The sequence below is a fragment of the Capricornis sumatraensis genome, chromosome 14 (genome assembly GCF_032405125.1).
Source record: "Capricornis sumatraensis isolate serow.1 chromosome 14, serow.2, whole genome shotgun sequence".
In the NCBI taxonomy this organism is placed as follows: Eukaryota; Metazoa; Chordata; class Mammalia; order Artiodactyla; family Bovidae; genus Capricornis; species Capricornis sumatraensis.
Window position 1 is genome coordinate 50,754,825 of NC_091082.1, and position 23,557 is coordinate 50,778,381.

The following is a 23,557-nucleotide window of genomic DNA, read 5'->3' on the forward strand; positions in this document are numbered from 1 at the left end:
TTTAAATTATTAAAAAAAATTTTAATTGGAGGATAATTGCTTTACAATGCTGTGTCAGTTTCTGCTGTACAACATGAATCAGCTATACATATACATATATCCTCTTCCTCTTGCGCCTCCTTCCCCCACCGTATTCTATATTTAATTGTTAACAAACTGTGAGATAAAAGAGTGATTAAGAATAGAATATAACTGGTCATTTTTCTTTCTGAAGTGGGAGAGTTTTGTGTTAACCAGCCAAGACCAGCCAAGAAGGTGAAAAGAGTATAGCAAAGGAAAAAGAAAGATGATGGCAGGCAGAGGCAAAGACTGGGGGCAGAGACCATGACCTCTGTGTGCGGACAGCTCCGACCAGTGAGCAGACCTTGAAAAAAATTAGTTTTAATTGACATGAAAACATTAGACTTAGCTTTCAATAACTTCCTTTAAAAATGAAGAATTTAGAGCTAACAGAAGGCTTTATGATAATTTAGTCTCAAATGATATCTTTAAATATTTCTTTTTATTTATTTATCTGTTTGGGTGTGTGGGGTCTTAGCTGTGGCACAAGGGATCTTCGATATTCGTTGAGGCATGTGAACTCTTAGTTCGGGCATGGGAGATCCAGTTCCCTGACCGGTCTCTCTGCATCGGGAGCTCGGAATCTTGGCCACCAGACCACTGGGGAAGTCCCTCGAATAATTTTTACAGTTTCCGACCCTCTGAACAATCACATGGCCCTGCTTTTGGAGCACCTGAACATAAAATACAACATGACTTAGAGCAGGGACTGGCAAATTCCGGGCTGTAAGACAAATCTGGCCTGATGCCTCAGTTGAGGCAGTCATTGGAACACAGCAACAGCAGAGTTAGCAGCTGAGACAGACTGTGTGGCCCACAACATATAAACTATTCACTGTCTGGCCTTTACAGAAAAAGTTTATAGAAACTCCATTTGCAAGGCTTTAAGGGAAGCAAGCGTCTGAAGTACCTTGTCTAAATGAGTTGCCATGTTCTTATGCTTTTAATGATGCACTGTTTGCTTCATGTTCTGCTGCTCCTGTGCTGACATCTATTTATGAAAAGACATGAAATGGAAAGGGGACAAGGGAGGGGGCCCATCTCGTGAGCTGCACCCAGGCCAGAGTGTGGTGATAATCCTGAAGGTAAGAGTAAACAGGGAGGGGACTTTCCTGAGGTCCAGTGGCTGAGGCTGTGTTTCCATGCCAGGGGGCATGGGTTTGACCCCTGAGGAACTAAGATCCCACATGCTGTGCTGTGCATCCAACTTTGACTTCTTGAATGTAACAAAGCTACACTGAAGAGAACCAAAGATCTTACACACTGTCAATTATTTCTTTCCAATTGATGTCACTTTATACTTTTCTTATAAATAAAACACAGGAACCAATAATGATAAAAATATGTCACAGCTTCAACATTAATCATCCAATGTGCTGTCTCAGCAGAAAGTGAATTAGAAGTGACCGCCTGCAGACTTCAGTGTATCAACAGAGTGCTGGGCGTTTCAATCAGCATAACTGGGAACAAACTCAGTGACAGAATCTAACTGATCTGTGACTGTGATGCTAAAACACCCAGAATTTCAATGACGATTATATTTAGTTCTAAGTTGATAGGCTCTGAATGTTGAATCCAACAGACAAAACAAATACCCCGAAGGTTCTACTCACGGGTCTCAGGAACGGCTTCTGGACCTGCTTGGTGAGGATATGGAACATGTCCACCGTCTCCGTCGCCAGGGCAAGATAGGAGCGTGAAACACGCTCGTCCTGAGCGAGCTGGGACTGGCGAGCCTGCTGCTGATCCTGGGGAACAGTGAAGAGATGCCAGACACGTCTCAGTACTAGTCACCAGCTCACCAAGCTCCAAGTGCAAGCGAAAAACACAGTCAGCTCATTACTAGGGAAGTGTGCTACACAGCCAATAGACTTGGGGAATCAGAGAACCACCTCTACGGCAAATGTTCCAGATTACTGACGTTTATTCCTTTTGCCATCAGACATTCTTAGGACTTTGAAGAAGGTGACCCTGGCACATGATTTAATGTACACAAGACTCAGTTTTCTCAATGACAAAAAGAAGTCGCCATCAACCTCTATGCAGGATGAAATAAGTGATGTTGTACTTGATACACACTGGGGCCTAATAAAGGACATTCACTGTCCTTAATAACAACCTTTACTTAGTCACCATTATTTTGAAAACATGAGATCTGTTATGCTATGACACTGAAGTCTGTAGGTTTTGCCATGACACCAAGGGCCTGGAGATGGCTAAGCTTTTGAACCATGTCTTTCCACACTGGTCAGGCTGTCAACCTTTACAACTGTCAGTGTGCTTGCCTCAGGCTCCATCCTCCTCCTCCTCCTCTGACAAGAGGCTGGAACATGAGATAACAAGGTGGATTTGACTCATGGGTAAAGTAAGATGGAGCAGAGAAGGCTCTGCAAGGAATAAAACATAGCAATATCAGGATGGGTTTATATTCTTACAGTTGCTCAGAGGCCAGCTCACTCTGTGTTGGGGGAGGGAAAATAGCTGCAAGAGCTGATGGAGCCACACCCATACACCCTGGGAAAGTGCCTGCAGGAGAACCTGCATCAGTGTTGCATGACCTGCCCAGGGCCCTCTGGACAGGACCGAAAAGGTGAAGCAGGGGGACTGGACGAACAGCAAGTGAGAACCACCTCAGTGTGTGTCTGGCTCTCTTGCTCATTTATCAATCACAGGCCAGGCCTCGGTTAGGGGATGGAGCACAGAATACGACCAAGAAGGCTCCCTACCTCATGGAGCTTAGATTCCAGTTAGAGAGACAAGCAATAAACAGACACTCGCCCAAACAGATGCCTAATATGTCTGATAATGATTAAGAAAAATAAAGCAGGTTAGCAAGGAGGAAGAATGTGCTGGGGTCAGGGTGCTACTCTGGAAAAGGTAGTCAGGGAAGGCCTCTCTGAGGAGGTGACATTTAAGAAAGTAGCTAAAGGAATTGAGTCAGCAAAAATCCAGGGTAAAAGCACTCCAGGTGGAGGGAACAGCAAGTGCAAAGGCCCTGCTGGTTGGGGGAGAAGCAAGGAGGCAGGTGTAGCCTGGGAAGAGGAGTGAAGGGACAAGGGTAGGGCCGATAGTGCATGCCCAAGGAGAACTCGGGAAGCCTGGAAGGGCTCTGAGCGGAGCGGCGATGCGAAGTTGACCGAGGGCTTCCCCGGTGGTCCGGTGGTGGAGACTCTGCACTTAAATCCAGGAGGCACAGGTCTGATTCCTGATCGGGGAACTAAGATTTACACACGCCGCGAGGCACGGCTGAAGGGAAAAAAAAGAAGCCAACTGAGATTTTAACACCATCTTTCTGGAGTAGACATTAGCAAGGGTGAGGGCTGAGAGGCCACAGGGGAGTCTTCTCCAGGTAAGAGAGGTAGTGGTTCAGAGGAAGAGGAAAGAGGTCAGACAATGAATATATTTTGAGATAGAGCCTAGCGGCATTTGCTGAGACAGCAAGAGGAATCAAAGAAGATTCCACAGGTGCTGAGCCAGAGCACTGAGTAGAATGCAGTCCTCATTTTCTGAGACAGGGCAGAGACGATCCAGAAAACAACTTCTGGACAGAAGCGGAGATCCTATTAGAACCCCGGGCAGAGGCAAGTCAACAGCTGGTTACATAAGCCTGAATCAACTTATATAAGCCTGAATCAAGAGTGAGCCGAGCTTGGGAGGCACATTTTGGAGTCTTTAGAATACAGACAGTTAAAGCCTTGGAATAGATGAGATCGGCCTGTAGCTGTTTTCAACTAGGGGCATCAGGTACTGTGTGGGAGTATTTCCGGTTGCCTGATAACTGGAAGTAGGAGGGACACATCATTGGCATTAGATGGGCATGAGCTGGAGATGCCCTGCAGCATCCGGGACAGTCTCTCCTGACAAAGAATTACTCTTACGTCAAAACTCCAACCAGCACCCTCACCAAGGAACACACAACCTAGGGAAAGTCGTGTGTGGAAAGAGAAGAGAAGACAATTGAGATCTGAGGACTGGGGAGGAGCAGGCAGGGAGAGGGGAGGCAGGAAGTGATTTCAAAGCCAAGTAGAACTGATTTCTGAAATAGCATTCGTCAGGGATTATTTATGCCCTTTCCCCATCCATTAACACAGGAAAAAATCAATAGTGTGTGCTCCGTTGCCTCATAAACAAAAGCTCTTATGATAAGCACTGGCCTTGGACAAGACAATGTGCTGCAGAGCCACATCCCAACATCGACAGCGTAAGCTGGTCCAGCAATGGCATCATGAGTGACATCAAGTGGGCATCACAGGAGCGGAGAGAAAGGTGAGACTTTGCCGCTCCCCTAATGAGGAGCCCACTATGAGGGAGTATTTGGACAAGACCTCTTTCAAAGGATGGCTAAGAGTTTAATACCTAACAGCAGAAAGTACAGCATTTTGGACAGGAGTGTCTCAAGACAGATAAAACCAGGGAAGCTGCACATCCTGAGCGCGTTCTCCGGGCTGGTCCTGAACCAGTCCTCGCCATCCACCATCTCTCCTCACAGTTTCCCTTAAGGCAGGCACCCCCTCTGACTTACGGGCCAGGAAACAGAGACGATGAACTCAATGAGTGGCAGTGCCAGTGGTCAAACCCAGGTCCCCTGGATTCCAAAGCTGGGGCTCTTTCAACTAGAGCTCATCAGTCTCCCTGGCACATTCTGCAAGGACTGGGGGACCGGGCCAGATTGGAGTCGAAGGACTGGTAAGCTTCGGAGGATGGCTTAGAGCTACCTGGGGCTGTGGAGGCTCAGGAGCAGGGCTGACTGCAGCCTGTGTGAAACAGAGAGCACAGGAGGAGGGTTTTGGAGGCCCAAGAGCAAGACAGTTTAAGGTGTGTTTAAAAATGAATGTGAGAGTGATGAGAAGGACAAAGTATATCTAGAGGGTGGAAAAAGACGACAACCGCTGCATTATCTCACGAATACAATTAGAGGGGCTCGAGGAGCATGTTGGCATGGACTCCAGACAAATCCAGAAATCATGGACTCTGGGTGAAGCCCCCCAAAAGGGTGAAGTCTGTAGTTGAAGCACTTTGGCTAGAGTAAGACGTAGAATTCTTATCAAAGCTGTGAGAATACTTGGAATGAAAACCTTCCTTAATGTGCTTCAACACGCGACGTTTGAGGACAGAGGGGCATGGTGGACTACAGTCACAGGGACGCAGAGTCGGAAACGACAGAGCGACTGAACCACCACAAGACAGTGTTGTCTCTAGGTCTTCAGAACCTCAGTAGCTTTTTCATTTTGAGAATGCTACTTACAGTCAAGAAAAAGTAGCTCTCCCTACTTTCTGGAAAGCAGTTCTGATTTTGAATCTAACAAGACCAGGAGCAGAACTAGCCAATATATGAGGCAACTGATAGCTGTCAAGGGCCTAGTAACTGACCAGAGAACCACCTAAACGACTACAATAAATGTCAGGAGACGGTAGTAGGCGGCCGCCAGCACAGCAAGCATTTCTCATGGAACCTGGCAAGACAAGCCTCTTTTCTATTTATAACTGAACGTAAAAAAAGCAAGATCTATTGAAAGGAAAAACACTCTATCAGAGTCCTTCAGGGTTGTTCACACAGTTGTCTACAGAAGATCAAATCAAATTCTTTTCTAGCAGACAGAATTCTAGAGATTTATTCCCTAGTTACTTTCCTAAATATTCATCAACATATTCAAACAACAAAAGCTCTTCTCCCTAAAAAGCCCTTTACAGTTAAAAAGGCAGAGGAAGTTTCCAGGACACATTCTGAAAGACTTCTCGGCTCACTGTCTGGCTTTAAGTCATGTCTTAAGGTCTCTCCCACTCAAAACCCATGCTCGAATTTCCCAAAAGCCCACAGGAGGGAGATAGCAAGTGCTGGCCAGCCGGTTGCATGTAAGCCTCGAGACCTGCAGAGGCAGCAGTCTGCGTGGGGCTCCGCCTGGGCCCCTGCACCGTGTCCTCACCCGGGGCAGCTGGTCCCACTGTTCTTTGTTCTTCATCTCCTCCTGCACTTCGTGGATCCGCTTCAGAGACTCCAGACTCTCATCGAGCAAGAACGTTGTGTCGTTTATCAGCATGTTTATATAGCGGACAAACTGCTTCCCAGAACTGAAAAGCAATTACACGGGACACAGTCACACGTTTTACTGGCAGTGAATGTGGCGGCAGGTCCCAGAGAAAAATGGCCTCCACCCAAGTGCTACCCACATCGCCGCACAGAGCCACCAGCCTTGACACAACTCGATGCTGGGACCCCCGCATCTCCCCTTAGATTTTGTGATTCTTTTATATTAATTGTGATAAGCTCATTCCAGCGATGTGCTGGAGCCACCTGGCATGGTTCCTCAGAGTCATTGCTAATAACATCCTAGAATTCTGTGAGCAAATTCCCTTGGCAGCTTCAGCTCTGGCATCAGTGGAAGTACTTACACCCTGGAAAACCAGCAAGTGCTGACTTCCAGCACCCCCAGCTCCAGAGAGTGGGTTACCAGCACTACCCTGGCTCATTCCCTAAATAATTTTAAGTAGAGAAAACACTCTTCCAGGCTAGAAAAAACATGCTTAAGCTCACCAAGATATAAGGAAAGCACAAATACCCACATATAAGAGATAAGAGAACTAATGACACAATCAATCGTTTTTATAAAGAAAGACACACTTAAGAAAAATTGGAAGCTGTAATACAGTTAAAGTATGATATTAACGTTCTTTATAGAAACAGAAGCTTCCAATCTTCAGAACTGTCCTGCAAATCCTATTATAATGGACAGACTACCTGGTGAGCTGAGATGGCTTGGTCCATCTATTAGATTCTGGACCTGTCAGATTAGGAGAGAAAAGAGGAACTACTCTTCAGGATCTATTGCTGAGAAATCAGAGGGCAGCAGGGCCTTGCCTTGGGAAGACAAGTACCTGTTAACAAAGGCAGAGGCCTGGATATCAGGAGACTGGAAATTCAGAATGAACACTCCTAATCAGCACCATGCAGATTGAGCTGTAGGCACGCCTGGTCTCCCAAGCTCACTGCAAGCTTTTGTTGGCATTCTGAAAACAAGAGCAGCTCATGGAAAGAAAGAACTAACCTAAAGGGTTTACTTTGTAGGAAACTATCAAAGAAATGGCTACTCCTCTGGCCATACTTCCACTGTTGAATGGTAATTCAGTTAACAAGTGACAGCTAGGCTTGATCAAGGATTGAATATGAGTTGCAAATATCAGAGTAGATGGGATAAAATTTCTTCTTAAGACTAACTCAAGAGATCAACATTTTCATCTACTTTTATTTTTAAAGCACATTAAAAATTTTTCTTTTTAATTGGAGGATAATTGCTTTACAATGTTGTGTTGGTTTCTGCCATACAGCAACATGAATCAGCCACAGGTATACACACGTGCCCTCCCTCTTGAACCTCCCTCCCACCTCCCACTCATCCCCCTCCCCTGAGGCTGTCACAAAGCACCCAATTTGAGCTCCCTGCGTCAAAGATGTGAGCTTGCTGCGTAACATAGCAAATTCAAGCTGCCTATCTATTCTACGTGCCAGTGGATGTATTTCAATGCTGCTCTCGCAACTTGTCCCACCCTCTCCTTCCCCAACTGTGTCCACAAGTCTGCTCTCTGTGTCTGTGTCTCCACTGCTGCACCTTTAAGTAACTTAGATGGCATTACTCATGTCCAGGTTTAAGCAGTCACTGAAACTTCAGATTGGTAATGAGACAAACTTCATCAAGGCCTAGGCCCTCCCTACAAAGAACATCATTTCAAATGACAGCCTTCATACTAGCTGCTTTTGAACCCGAAGTCCTCCTAACGCTTCTAACTCTAAAGCTTGATTTCAACATATTCAAACAGTGCTAGAAGATCCCATTTCAGCCATTCTGCAAATTCATGTAATACTGTAATCAAGAAACACCAAAAAACACAACACTTCATCTCAGAATAGATTCTGTCTCCATGTATACTATGCCCAAAGTATCTTGAGAAATCTAAAATTCAGCAAAGTCTGGCAGACAGAGATTTTGATAATCCTGCTCACATTTAGCAGAACCATCTGGAAAACTCAGAGGAGACTAACCAAACAGTCAACAAGAACCAGCTGGGAAAGCTTTTAAGTGGCTGTTCGCCCTCTGATTTGCAAGAAGGCAAGTGGTGAGATTAGGGGCCCAATACTCACTTGAACTCCTCCATAAAGGTGCCGTGGTGAGCTATGTTTTGCCAAAGGCTTTTAAAAATGGTGCTAATATGATAGCGAATGGTGAACTTGTCGTAGAACTCACTGGTGGCGCCGGTGTGCTCAACGTCTAAAGAAGAAAGACAAGGGACTGAAGGACATGGACTTTCTTACCTTTCTAAAAGCAGCCATTGCTGCTGTGACATTAATAATATGAACCTGCCGAATCAGAGACGTGATACAATTTTGTTTCTATCTCATACCTAAGGCAGAAGAGAAATTAAAAGTGGTTTTGAAGACAGACCTTCACAGTGAAGGAGGGCAATGACACAGTAGCAAAATGAACTGGTCTGGGAAAATCGATGGGCATCACTGGGCTAGCATCATCAATGACCAGAGCTGAATTACCATACGTCTCCCAACTGTTACTAGTTTATAGGAACTCCACAACACTTCCCTGAGCGTGGAAAAACAACTGGGTTAAATTTTATTAAGGGTAACATATCTATTGAATGTGACTATCACTTTAACTATTTTTGTATAACTGACATTTTAAAACGTATCAAACTAGAGAAAAGCACAGTAAATCTCTATGTATCTCTATGTACTCATCATTCATTTACCAGTTATCATGATCCACGTAGCTTTTAAAATGGAACAAAGATCAAACTTCCTATAAAAAGACAAATAGCTTAAGCATGAGAAATTCCTGAACTCATGACAAATTTTAAAAAGAGGGAAAACTGCCAGGTAAAGACAATGGACTTAAGGAAAAGATGCAAGACACTACAAACCCACGTGGGAATAAAAACACAACATGTTCAGAGACTGATCTCCCAGGATATTCATTAAAGTACTATTTATACGGAAGAAAATATAAATAATCCAATGCCCAAGGGAGAGCGCAAAAAGGGATTTGTGATATAAATCTGTCTGTCAATGCAGCAGACACGTGTTTAATTCCTGGGTTGGGAAGATCCCCTGGAGAAGGGGATGGCAACCCATTTCAGTCTTCTTGCCTGGAAAATTCCTTCACCACAGTCCATGGGATCAAAAAGAGTCAGACACGACTGAACACACACACATGCACACACAAATAAAGCCACAGGCCAGCAAAGAAAATATACAGTCTGAGTCCAATCATATTAACAAAGACACATACTCGCACATGCGAGATGCAAGCTGACTGGAAAGACACAGAGCAAAATGTTAACAGAGATTCTGAGCGCAGACATTATCAACGAGCTTTATTTTCTTTTTGCTCTCTTCTGTATTTCCCAATGAACACTTAATAGGGACTTAAAAACAAAAAAAGTTATTTAAAGATAAAAGGATAGTACCTTAGTATGAAGATCTAAAAGCACCTTTCTTTAAGCTGAACTAAGCATCGTTTTATTAACTGTATAGAAGTGTGAACTGCAGTATGGAGGGCTGACTTAGTGGAGTCTAAGGGAGAAGCACACAGGGAGCTGACACAGAGCCTCGCCTATGCTCTAAATGGCCCAGAACACCCGTCCTGTATCCTGAACACAGCACAGACTAAGTAATGACCGTTAACTTAGGACTCATACATCTCTTCCAACATTAAAAAAAGCTCATTGCTAATGTTCCCTCAAAATTGCATCAGTCCAAGATATAATCCCCAAGTCCTAGTTCTTTTTTTCCCCAAACTTTAAACCTTTTATTTTGTATTGTTGTTGTTCAGTAGCAAAGTTGGGTCCGACTCTTTGTGACCTCAAGGACTGTAGCATGCCAGGCTTTCCTGTCCTTCACTATCTCTTGGAGTTTGCTTAAACTCATGTCTATTGAGCCGGTGATGCCATCCAATCATCTCATCCTCTGTCACCCCCTTCTGCATTTGCCCTCAAATTTCCCCAGCTTCAGGGACTTTTCCAGTGAGTTAGCTCTTCGCATCAGGTGGCCAAAGTATTGCAAAATAACCAATTAACAATACTGTGACAGTTTCACATGTACAGCAAAGGGACTCAGCCCTACATATATATGTCTACTCTCCCCCAACTCCCCTCCCATCCAGGTTGCCACATAACATTGAGCACAGTTCCGTATGCTATACAGTAGGACCTTGTTGGTTATCCATTTTAAATACAGCAGTGTGTACAAGTCCATCCCAAACTCCCAAACTATCCCTTCCCCTTGTCCTTCCCTACTGGCAACCATAAGCTCTTTTTCTAAGTATGTGAGTCTGCTTCTGTTTTGTAAGTTCATTTGTATCATTTCTTTTTATATTCTACATATAAGGAATATCATATGGTATTTCTCCTTTTTTGTCTGTCCCAAGTCCTATTTCTAGAAAGCCTGCAGAGATCTAGATCTCTGCTTCCTGCTCACAAGTCTTCTTGATTCAGTAAGCCGCCAGGGCCCTCAGGGCCTTTCCATGTGCTGTTCTCACTGCCTGCCACACTGTGGCTGAGATCTTCTCAGGGTTCCCCCTTTGGTTTTGTTCTCAACATCACTCCAAAGTCATCTCCTTGAAGACCTGACTGTGCTTCTTAAAAGTAACACCAGGCTGGCGACACTTCCCTGGCGGTCCAGCGGTTAAAACTTTACGCTTCCATTGCAGAAGCTGTGGGTTCAATCGCTGGTCAGGGGACTAAGATCCCATATGCCAAGTAGTGTAGTACCCACCCCCCCCAAAAAAAAACGTAGCACCAGGCCCTCCTCTCACACCCACTCTCTGTAAGTATCTTATTTATTGGTTCCACATCTGTTTTCACGCCAGAATGCCTAACTGGCAGTGACAGGGGTTTTGGCGTTCGCATGGCTAGGCCCAAGTGGCAACACGGGAGTTGATGTGTAGTAGCAGCTCCATGCGTATTTGCTGAGCTGGTGATTAAGTCTACTTGGGCTAACACTGTCTTTGCTGACTCAGATCAGCTTGGGAAAGGGAATGGTCTTGAAGTTGTCTTGGTTATCAGTGTTCTTCCTGGTTCTGAGTAGCCACGTTTTGAGTGCTAGTCCTTAAGTACCACCTTTGCTCTAGTACAAATAAAATACTCTTTTTTTCAAAACGGGTTTCCCTGGTGGCTCAGTGGTAGAGAATGTGCCTGCAATGTAAGAGATGTGGATTTGATCTGTGGGTCAGGACGATCCCCTAGAGTAGAAAATGGCAACTCACTCCAGTGGTCTTGCCTAGAAAATCCCACGGACAGAGGGTCTGGAGGGCTACAGTCCATGGGGGCTGCAAAGAGTTGGACACGGCTGAGCACACTCACACACATTCTGAAACTCAGTTTTATTTCTGGAACAAACATTTGACCTTAAGCACTATCTGAGCTAGACCCTCTCTGGGGTGTAAAAGAGGAGTGTGTTTCAGAGATCAAGCTCTAATTCATGTCTGAGAGCTGGCCGTGCTCAGGAGCCAGGACCTAAACCAGCAGGACTTAATGTGGATTTGCTGGACACGTGGGGGAGTGTCTGCCATGCCCGCTGTGGGCTCCCCAGGCGCCGGGCCCCGGGGAACAGGTGGAGCACCTGCACTAATGCCCACTCACTGGCTGCTGACCTTCAGTGAGCTTCTAGATGCTTCTAAGCTTTAGTTTCCTCATTTGTAAGAGGGAGATATTTATAGTACCCATCTTGAGGACTGCTGTGGGGATTAAGTGAAAGGATCAGTAAATATTCAATAAGCAGTGGTTATTATTAGCACGGGTATCATCTTATCATCTACCCGTGATTACAGAGGTGGCCCAGGGCCAGAGGGCATGCTGGTTGGTGGCCAGGGAGAAAGGACACCCACCCATCCTCCCACTCCTGGAATCTTTATGGTGCCCCCCTGCCACCCCGCCCCCACCCTGGGCCTCACAGGCAGGAGGCCTAGCCCTGTCCTTTATCCCAAAGCCACAGTGACAAGCCCAGGGTACTAACTGAGTACAAAATGCATTGAACTAAAATCTTTTTTGTCTTTTCAATACCAACAACACAAGTTTACTGTAGAATAATGAAGACATTAGATAACTTTTTAAAACAGAAAAATAAAACCACCCAGAATTTAACCATTCAAAAACAAACAACTCACTGTTAACATTTTGGTGCATATCTTCCCACACTTTTATCTGTAATATATATTTGTGTACCAAAAGGTGGTCACAGTTGACAAACTGTCCCATTAATGGCACCTTCTTTTTATTACTTAACCATTTAATATAACTAACACTATTTTTTATGGCTCACATGGACCCACTGGATGGATAAATGATAATTTACTTAACTGACCTACCACTGGCAGCAATTTCTTTTTAATACTTTCACTATTTGTTGCTGCTGTTATTGTTTAGTCACTAAGTCCTGTCTCTTTGTGACCCCATGAACTACAGCACACCAGGCTCTCCTGTCCTTCACTGTCTCCCAGAGGTTACTCAGATTCAAGTCCACTGCGTCAGTGATGCTATCTAACCATTTCATCCTCTGCCACCTCCTTCTCCTTTCGCCTTCAATCTTACCCAGTAACAGGGCCTTTTCCATTGAGTCAACTCTTCCCATCAGGTGGCCAAAGTATTGGACCTTCGGCTTCAGTGTCAGTCCTTCCACTGAGTATTCAGAGTTGATTTCCTTCTGGAAATCATTTGAGCAACCAGATTCCAATAACCCCAAGCCTTTTCCCTTGGTTCCCCCAGCCCCAGGGACAGAGAATGGCTGCTTCCAACACAGATAATCTGTTACTCCAATGTTCCTTATTACTATTATTTTTTGGCTGTGCCCCACAGCATGTGGGATCTTAGTTCCCCAACCAGAGATTGAACCTGTGCTGCCCAAAGTGGAAGCAAAGAATCTTCTCCACTGGACTGCCAGGGAGGTCCCCAGATAGGAATACTAAAGTGTCTGGTGTGGATGGCCAATTTGCCATCCAGAAAGGCTTTACCAACCTACATTCTCAGTTTCACAGCATTGATTCTGCATACTAGTGACAGAAGGGCTGAAATAGGCTTTTGCAGATTAGTTTATTTTCCTAAAACCATTTTAACACTGGGTATTCAAGTCTGATAGGTGAAAAGAGGTACCTCATCATGTTTTTTTTTTGTTTGTTTTTTTTTAAGAAATTTAGGATTACCTTCAATTCAGTGAAGCCTGACCGGTGCGGGGTACCATATGGGGTCCCGTTCTGTAAACAGCTGATGTACCAATTGTACCTGAATGGCCCATGGTTCTCTCCTACCAGGGATAGGAGGTAACAGAAGGACAGGCAAACCAAGCAAGGGCCGTTTACCCAGGAGTGCTCTCTGCTGTTGCCAAGGTGAGCATGTTAACAAAACTTCAAGGGGTTGTGGACTTCTTTAGGTTCAAGAGGATACAGGTAGATTAGGGAAGGAGAGAAATTTTCAAGAGATGACACAAGGTAATAGTGACGAAGTGGAAGAAGACAGACAGACTCTTGAGCCTTAGAAGCAGAAAGAATTATGGGCACCATCTCAAAATAAGCAGGAGCAGGTCTTGATCAACTGAGAAGGGATGGCTGTCACTGAACACAGAAGAACTTTCAATCCCCTGCTGCCTCTGTGAACAGCAAGGGACTGTGCTCATGGAGGCTGGGGTTTCTTTCAAGAGCAAGGCGAGCATATTCTGCTAAATGAGTGCCCAGAGCGTGCTAGGTTCAATAGAAGGTAAGGAGGCAGACAGCACACTTCTTTTCCTGAGAAATATACAACTGGAGAAAAACTGTCCCATCAGTACAATCATGTGCCTTTGGTAGAGAACAGGTGAATGCAGCCCACAGGTAACTAACTGGCTTTATGAAAATACATCTGCAGTTGAAAAGCCAAACTATGAATGGAAACTCAAAACATAGTTCAACCAGAAGAGGAAGACCTCCTTGCAGAGTGTCCGATACGTTCTCACATCTTGTTCACCAGTGCTGCCCAGCACCTAGGACAGTGCCTGGTAAAGAGCAGACATTCGATAAATGTATAGAATTAGTGAATCAGTGAAGACTCCCGGAGATGCTCCTTCCGTTGGTTTAGAGGGGGTGGGGGGGGGAGGTCCCAAGAATAAGCATTTTTAACCAGCTCCCTGTTTCACCCACAGTTTTGAAACTCTGTGTTTGCAAAACTAATGTTGTAAGTTAGAAACTAAAATGAACCGGGTGGGGCTCCCCTGGTGGTGGCTAGGAATTCACCACCAATGCAGGGGACATGGGTTTGAAACTACTGAAGTCCATGTGCCCTAGCCTCTCCACAACAAGGGGAGCCATTGTAACGAGAAGCCTGAGCACCGCAGTAAAGAGCAGCCCCCACTTGCTGCAATTAGAGAAAGCCCGTGTGCAGTGCTGAAGACCTAGCGCAGTCAAACATAAAACGAGTCAGGCAATTTCAGATAAAAACGTCAATTTGGTCTCAATGTAACCCCTCTACCTTTTTATAGATTCCATTGAATTATCAGTGACTAGTATGTGGTCAGTGTAATGTTTCCACAATTCGAGCGGAAAATAACCAACAGTTTTTGTACTGCTGACGGTGGATTAGCGGGTGATACTTCTATGTGGACACTAGGAGATTAGGTAGCAGGTTTAGAAAAACTTCACCTGCTGGTTTTAGACAATCCTGCCCACCTGTACACACCAGGAACATTACCTGTATAAAACTTCATCAGGGAAGGGACCAACAACTTGGTGGAGAGGGGATGGTTCTCGATCATTTCAAAAAACTTCTGGGTCCTTGGCTGAACAGCAGGGTTGGTCATGAACATGACTTCTACCAGTTTGGCCACCAGATATGGATTTCGGATGTAGTTCTGGTTACACAACATCACGACAAGGAACATCACAATATCCTGAGTGCAGGGCTCATAAAGCACCTGAGGAGAGTATCTGAAGAGAGGCGAGAAGGACAGGTAGTGAAGCTTCGAGAGGCTCAACGTGGGTGGATGCTGCTGACTGGGCGAGGAAGGGGACAAGGTCGAGGAACCAGGTTGCTCAATTTTCTTTAACTTGTTGATTTTAAGGTGACTATTCACATTATAACTGGGTAGGATTTCAAACCCACTGTGTCTATTGGCCACAGCATGTTTAGAAAATAAACCAAAGCTACAATTAAATCATAATTTTATAAAAGATCTTCGCAACCAAAAAGACTTAAAAAAATATTTTGATGGAGTTTTTATTTTTTCAGATTTCAAATACTACTTATAAACTCAACTTATTTCTTTGTAAGCTTTCTCTAATTTTACAGTTGAGAAAAATATTGGTACAAAATACAGATGTGGGTATTTCTGGCTTTGAATGTTCACTCAGATATTTATAAACTGTTTTCTCCTTCTGTTTCTCAGAAACCCATACTCAGTTATTAAAAATTCAACTCAATTTTCACAGAGTATATTATTACTAGCATTGTTAATCCTGCTTCTGTCTTGAGATATTATTGGAATTGGCTTGGTGCCACAGCTGGATTTATTTTTCCAGTCTCTGGGCAGCATTCAATGGCATCAAATGGAGGTTTGTAATACAATGTGTACATTAAATATAAATACATATCAGAAATATGTAATATGTGACTGGGACTTACTGTACAATAAAAAATAAAAATTCAGCAACATCTTCTACATAAAACTCAGGCAATGCTGCAAATACCTTGGGGACATCTGAATTTAAAGGCAGTGTTACACTGTCAAAGAGAGAAAAGTACAGGTTACCAAGTGAAACAGTGACACATCAAATTATGAGGATCAGAACACTACAATTACAATAAGTGGTTCATTCGGAAAAAGCTCTCATTTTATAAAACAACTAAATCAACAGCGCACAGGCAAAGAAACTGCAACCAGAAATGAACAGGGAATCATGAAGCTGGGGATGTAAAAGGTGGACATGAATGTTGTTCCTTTTCTTGGTTTCCTGTTAAGGTTAATGCAATAAATAAAACGTGAAGGAAATAAAAGTGTCATGTTTGGGCATTTTATGCAGCTCAAACTGTTTTAAGACAATACGGCTACACATTTATTTTTTTGCTTTTATGTTTGAATTTCATCTTTAACACTGCACATAAATGCATTTAGAGGCAAAATGCAACTTTTGATTCTTTGGAAGCCATCTGCTTTATATATTCTTCTTTCTCTTCCACAATTCTTTATATGAATGATTGTAATCAATGGCATAATCTATACCTATATAGACTTTGAGGCTTCCCTGATGGCTCAGTGGTAAAGAACCCATCTGCAAATTCAGGAGACCTGGGTTTGATCCCTGGTTCGGGAAGATCCCCTAGAGAAGGAAATGGCAACCCACTCTAGTATTCTTGTCTGAGAAATCCCATGGACAAAGGAGCCTGGTGCGCTACAATCCATGGAGTCACAAAAGAGTTAGACACGACTTAAGAGACTAAACAATAACGAATATAGATTCTGAGAATTGGCAGAACTGGTTTAGAATTCCAATTCTTACCATCAGGGACATTTTTACTTTAAATACTATTTTCCATTCCTGCAGCAGGCTTCAGCCAACCTCCCCAACATTGATGATCTGGAGATTTCATAATAACCATAAAATTGTAACAAAGCAAACAAAAATGGCTGTATGGAGGAGCTGTCCAGGTGATGATAAAGAGATCCATGATGTTCTCGGTTCATTCTTGGAATTGACTAGGGATCTGGCTGGAAGCAGTGCTCGGGGGGACCCAATATCCTGTTAATCCCAACTTTTCACTTCCGATTCATAGATTTCCTTTTTTATCAAAGATTTTATAGCCAATTTTCAAAAAGCACTCTCTCAAAATTAACCCAAGAAGTGTTGACAGTCCTTCACTACTATAACTAATTTCAGAGAAAACAGCTATTAACATTACTACTTTCATAGTCTATCTAAGTACAATCTGGAAATGCATTCCTGATTACATTATCCCCCGTCTTAGTTTTGAGTGTCAGCTCTGTAGAGCAATAAAGACAACACGGCCTGGATGAATGGAGACGGGGGAGGAAGACAGAGCAACTCACTCCGGGTAGGCAGGGTCCAGGAGGCGGAGCAGCAGCTGAATGAGAAGGCCGTAGAAGTTCAGACATCTTCTCAGAAAGCTCTCATCAAGCAAGCCAGCATCAGCACAGGCTTTGCATCGTACCAGTTTCTGTGGAAGCAGGTATGACCCCATTCATAGATTAGCTTAGGTGGCTAAGTTCCTATGTGTGGTCACAGGCAGGGCATGGGCGAGGAGATGGGAAATCTAGGCTCCAGGGAAGCGGTCCCCCACCTTTTGGGCACCAGGGACCAGTTTCGTGGAAGACAGTTTTTCCACAGAGTGGGATGTGGTGGGGTGGGGATGGTTTGGGGGTGATTCGAACGCATTACATTTATTTTGCACTTTAGGTTTATTATTACATCAGCTCCACCTAAGATTAGGCATTAGATCCTGGAGGTTGGGGACCCCTGCTCTAGGGCTTCCAGAACATTAGCACTAACAGGCTGTAAGATGCTGTTTGTGTCTCAAGAGCTTCCTCTGCTCTAAGAAGGTGTGCCATGCGAACCACTGGGCATAGTTTAATGCTGAAAAGGCTAAGTCATCACTGTCATATTTGAAAAACTTGACGAGAGAGACCCTTTGGAAGTCAGTGGTGGTTACTGAGGAGGAGCCTGACATATTCACATCTAAATTCCAGGTCAGTACTTATGCTCATCTTGGGCAAAATGCTCGTCCACCAAGGGTTTAACACCCATCTCAGAGGATCGCTGTGAGTTTAAACATCCACGTGCACACACATTACATATAAATGTCAATAGTTTACAGACTTCTTGAAACCTCTCTCTGGAGTGCTTAAGGGGTCTATAGACCCCAGAAAAGAGTCCCTGGTTTATTCTGCTTCTCAAAGAGGTTTCTACTCCATTAGTAAATAAAAGTGAAATTTTTAACTTGTACCAGAAATCTAAGTCAGGTAAAATTTCTACATATCATCCTACTAATCAACAGAAAACACAGACAGCTAACATTCAGCTTTGTAATCTGAACATAAACACAGAAAAATGAGTACATTTGCTGTCTGTGCTTCCCTTGTACAACTTTAGCTACTGTTTGTTTTTAGCTATGTTTATAAGCTTCCTTATATGTTTATAAGGGCTCCCCACACAGCTCAGTCAGTAAATCATCTGCCTGCAATGCAGGAGACCTGGGTTCAGTTCCTGGGTAGGGAAGATCCCCTGGAGAAGGAAATGGCAACCCACTCCAGTATTCTTGCCTGGAGAATTCCCACGGACAGAGGAGCCTGGTGGGCTACAGTCTATAGGGTCACAAGAGTCAGACACAACTTAGCAACTAAACCACCACCACCATGTTTATAAGCAGAAATCTTCCCATCTACAGTTAGGTTCTATACAATGGATCATTTTCAATTCAACAAAGAATGAGGGGCAAAGGAAAGACAGCTTTCCACTACCACAAATCCGCTTTGTTAAACATGAAGATGTGTGGCTGGACAAACTGGAGTGTGTGTGTATCTGGGTGTGGAGTCAGGGTTAGTAGAGGGGGAACATCTTGCATGAGGTAAGGAAAGGGAGATGATGTTCAAGGATGATAAAACCCATTAAGAATTCATATCATTACTGGCACACGGCGTATGCACTTTCAGTCCTGAGATTTAAGTATACATAGAAACGATCAACAAGCATTTAAATGTACCATTTTTATCTTGAGGGAAATAATAATGAGGAAAAAATGAGGACATTAAACTGTTCATTCAAGGCTCATATTCTGGTGGGAAAATTCCTATTGTGAGGCCGATCCATAAATTACCCAGTTAACTATACAGACCTTAAGCTGAGTTTTGCAGCGTTTCAGCATCTCACGGTGTCTGGTTGCCAGTGGGGAGTCTTTCCATTGGCTTTCATTATTTTTCAGATCTTCCACAGTTCTGAAATTAAAGACTAACAGTTAAATGAAAGAAGACACACAGATCCATCATCCATCGTATCTAATTATCTTCACAATTTCACTGACTCTCAGACACATATCCCCTCTCGCCGCCCACACTACATAAGCATCACCAAAACCGATGGGAAGTTATGGGTATGTTGGCAGCATTCATCTTTTTTATTGGTTCCCAACGTAATATCTTAAAGTGCACGGCATTTTAGATTTTGTGAAATACAGTAATTATTACTTTTGGAAAGAAATATTCTTGTTTTTCTGGGAGGGAGAAAATGAAGTCTCCAGAAAATTCAAGATTATGATGCCTACTCAATTACCCAAAGCAAAAGACAACTCGACTAGGCATTTTTCCCTCTGCCTGGAATGTTCTTCTCTAAGGTTATCTCTGTGACTTACTCCTTCACGCTCTTCAAGGTGTCTCCTCAAATATCACCTGTCATTGAGGAAGAGCTTTCCCTGATCATGGAATACGCTGCATATTTTAAAGGCTGGCTCACTTAACACATTTCAACCCATTCTATCAAAACATTATGTAGAAAACTACACAACGATACATACACATTTTCGTATCATTGATACATATATATTTTTTTAATGTGTGGTTGCTCTGGGCCTTCGTTGCTGCATGCGGGCTTTACTCTAGTTGTGGCGAGCAGGGGCTGCTCTCTAGCTGCAGTGCGTAACTTCTCATTTCGGTGACTTCTCTTGTTGAGGAGCACAGGCTCTAGAGCACGTGGGCTTCAGTAGTTGTGGCAAACTGGCTTAGTTCCTCTATGGAATCTTCGTTTGCCCCCTGCACTGGCAGGTGGATTCTTATCCACCGTACCACCAGGGAAGTCCAGTGATATATTTTTCAAAAGTATATTTATTTCCCAGACTCCCTTGTGGCCAGTACTTCTGCACATGTCCTAGCTCCTACCAAGAGGTGAGCCCTCATTGGAGGCGGAAGTACACACAGTGAAGTGACAGCCACATGGGTCTTCTGGAAGCACAGTGTAGAAGGGTTTTAGCTGAAATGCTGGCAGAGTCTAAAGTTTGAAGCAGCTTCCTGGCAGGCCCGGTTCAAAGGAGAGCTCTGGGAGTCCTCTTTTCCAGGCCTCCTTCAATACACCAGGCAACAGCCTTTAATAACCCTCTTTCTGCTAACCTCAGCTAAAGCGGACTCCTTTGTCTACAGCTGGAACATGACAACGGCAGACAGAGTAACGTGCTAGTGCCCCTGCCCCCCAGCTTCCCAACCACCATGACCAAGACGTCACAGCTCAATCCCAAGGACCTGCGAATATGTTGCCTTACATGGCAGAAGGAACCCTGCAAATATGATTAAGGGTTTGGACTTCGAGATGAGGAGCTTATCTTGGATTGTCTGGGCAGGTCCCATGTCAACAAAGGGTCTGAGTGAAGAGAAAGAGAGGGAGTCAGAGAAAAGGGAGAAGAGGAGAGGTGACCAGTGAAGTAGAGGCTGGAGAGGGAGCAGGCTGAAGAGGCTCCTGTGGCCTGTGAAAATGGAGGAAGGGGCTGTGGGCTAAGGGGTCTCCAGCATAGACAAGGCAAAAAAAAAAGAGAGATTCTTCCCTAAAGCCTCAGAAGGAATGCAACCTCAGTTTTAGGACTTCTGATCCCCAAAACCCTAAGAAAGAAGGTTATTTGTTATTTTAACACATGAAGGTCGTGATAATCTGCCAGAGCAACAAAAAGAAGCTAACATAATAACCTGTATGACTGCTGGCAGGAAGAGGTTACAGATAACAGACCCTCAAGGAAAACAGGCTCTGGGATTACTAGTTCTTCAACTGGGCTGCTTTCAAAGTGGTAAAGATTCAGTGAGCATTTGAGGACGTAACACTGGAAGCCCAAGATTCTCGGTGGGAAAACAGCTGCATGAACAATCGCTACTGATTTCTGGGAATGAAGAGATGGAGTGGCTATGTGTGAAGACACTGGAGCATTCACACGAGGAAACTACAGGTTCCAGGTTTTAAGATCTCATCTCAAGGAAAAGCTAGTGAGTCAGGGCGTTTCCAGGATGACCATAAAGAAGCAGAGTCTGGTCCATACAGAGCACCAGATTAGAACACAGACTGCATCCATAACCTCACTGGATCTCTTATCTGAACATCAGAGGGAAGGCCGGGATTCCAAGAATTCAAGCGGAGAGGTTCTGGAGACTCCAAGCACCCACCCCCACCTAAGTCCCCTGAGCCGTGTTTGAGAGCAGCGGCAGCTCCTTTGGTGACTGTAGCTGAGGTGGTCACACTGCAGGATGATGCCAGTTTCCCTAAGGTCCCAACCCACCATACTTCATTGCTTCCACCACAGCTGGAATGAGATCACTGTCCTTAAGAGCCAATTACAGTTATGTTAGAAGAAAAAAAAAAACAGACTTGCTAATATGTTATATTAGCTTCCTGTTGCTGCTCTAACAAATTATCACAAACTTACTGGCTTGAGACAACACAAGCATAGCCTTAGGATTCCAGAGGCCAGAAATCTCCAGTGGGTCAGCAGACATACATTACTTCTGGGGGCCCTAGGGGAGAGCGTTTCCTTGCTCTTTCCAGCCTCCAGAGGGGGTGCGCATTCTTTGGCTTGTGGACCCACACCGCTCTGATGTCTGCTTCTGTCACCACATCTCCTTTCTCACTCTGACCCCCCCCTTGCCTCCCTCTTAAAAGGACCCTTGTGATATAATGGGTCCACCCAGATAATCCAGGAAAATCTCCCTGTCTCAAGATCTCACATTCAATCACATCTGAAAAGTCTCCTTTACCATGCAAGGTGACACAGTCTCAGGTTCTGGGGGAACAGGATGTAAACACCTTTGTGTGCTCAGTCACGCAGTCATGTCTGACTCTTCGTGACCCTATGGACTATAGCCCAACAGGCTCCTCTGTCCATGGGATTTTCCAGACAAGACTACCAGAGTAGGTTTACATTTCCTACTGCAGAGGATCTTTATGACCCAGGGATCAAATCCATGTCTTCATCTCCTGCATTGGCAGGCAAATTCTTTGCCACTAGCACCACCTGGGAAGCCCAGTGAAAATCTTTAGGACACTATTATTCTACTACTACATATGCAGAAACAGAAATTCAGCAGTTAGTGGGGAATAGTTCTGAAGATCCTTGATCAGCAATAGAGCATCATGCTAACAAATTCCTATGTGGGGATAAATTCATCGCCATGAATACAACTCCCAGAGGCTCTGGATTCAGTCTTATTCTGGGTAACCAGGACAGGCTCTGTGTGCCCAGCTGGTTGTCTAAAACCTAGAATTCACAGTGACCTCTGCTAAATGAAGTTGTCAAGAATTCCTTGAGATAATTCAGAGGAAGGAGTTAAAAATATAAGATGGGAATATCAATGTAGATTTAGTATATATGACTAGCTCAGAAAACCGCCCTCTCAAAACACACACATGCCCTAACCATGTCCTGGAAGACACTTCTTGTATCACAGCACTGAAAAATACACAGGTAAGGGAAACACCAACATCTGAAAGGCACTCACTCCCCCTGTAAGCTGCGAGTGCAGGTGGCAGATGGGGTCACTGAGAGTCGGTGAGAATGGTGGGACCACAGGATACCATCCATTCCAGGATGAAGGAACAGACATAACACAGTTTGAAATTTTTATAAGTCTCTCAATAACTGATATTATAAGCTGATAAAAGCAGCAGACATAAGGAAAATTTGAACAAAACATAAACAAATGACTCAATTGATATATGTAAAACACTGCAACAAATGACACAGAAAGTGAGTTTTCTTCTTTTTACTTTTATTATCTTGACTGTGGAATCTTAGTTCGCTGACCAGACCAGAGATTGAACCTGGGCCCTTGGCAGTGAGAGTGAGTCATCCTGACCACTGAATTGCCAGGGAATTCCTGCAAGTTCTTTTCTTCTATGGAACTCTTACTAATTTAAATGTTGGCTACAAAGTAGATATCAATAAAGTACAAAGTACACAGTGGAAATCAGCTAGAAATCAATAACAAGAGATAAAGGAACAAATACTCCAGGAATCTGAAACTTAAAAAAAAGCTATCTTTATATAATCCACATGTCAAGATACTATGAACAACTTAATGCCTAAGCGTTTTGAAACTTTTAGATATCACGGGAAAACTGATGCAAGACGACATGAAAATCTATACAGTCTTATATCTATTAACAATAAAATACCTAACTTAGAAGACTTCCCACAAAGAAAGCTCTAAGCCCAGATAGCTTCATCAATGCTTCCAAACGTTAAAGAAAAAAATAATTCTTATACAATAAACACCTCAAAAAATACAAAAAGAGGGAATATTTCAGAATTCATTCTACATGGCAAGCATAAGGTTGATTAAAAAAAAATTGAGAAGGACTCACTTTTGGGCTTCCCTGGTGGTTCAGATGGTAAAGAGTCTGCCTGAGGTACAAGAGACCCAGGTTCGATCCCTGGGTCGGGAAGATCCCCTGGAGAAGGAAATGGCAACCCACTCCAGTATTCTTGCCTAGAGAAT

The 23,557-nt window shown here is 43.9% G+C and overlaps 1 protein-coding gene across 2 annotated transcripts in view; it reads right to left on the reverse strand.

Moving 5' to 3' along the window:
- The window catches only part of UBE4B (ubiquitination factor E4B), a 122,270-nt gene that overhangs the window by 10,256 nt on the left and 88,457 nt on the right, over positions 1-23,557 (reverse strand). For both annotated transcript variants that reach the window (XM_068986640.1, XM_068986639.1), the window contains 7 exons: positions 18,931-19,030; positions 17,129-17,256; positions 15,706-15,804; positions 14,776-15,011; positions 8,195-8,321; positions 5,985-6,129; positions 1,674-1,808 (listed from right to left, as the gene is read on the reverse strand). In XM_068986640.1, coding sequence (XP_068842741.1) covers positions 1,674-1,808; positions 5,985-6,129; positions 8,195-8,321; positions 14,776-15,011; positions 15,706-15,804; positions 17,129-17,256; positions 18,931-19,030 — 970 coding nt within the window. The remainder of the gene's footprint in view (positions 1-1,673; positions 1,809-5,984; positions 6,130-8,194; positions 8,322-14,775; positions 15,012-15,705; positions 15,805-17,128; positions 17,257-18,930; positions 19,031-23,557) is intronic.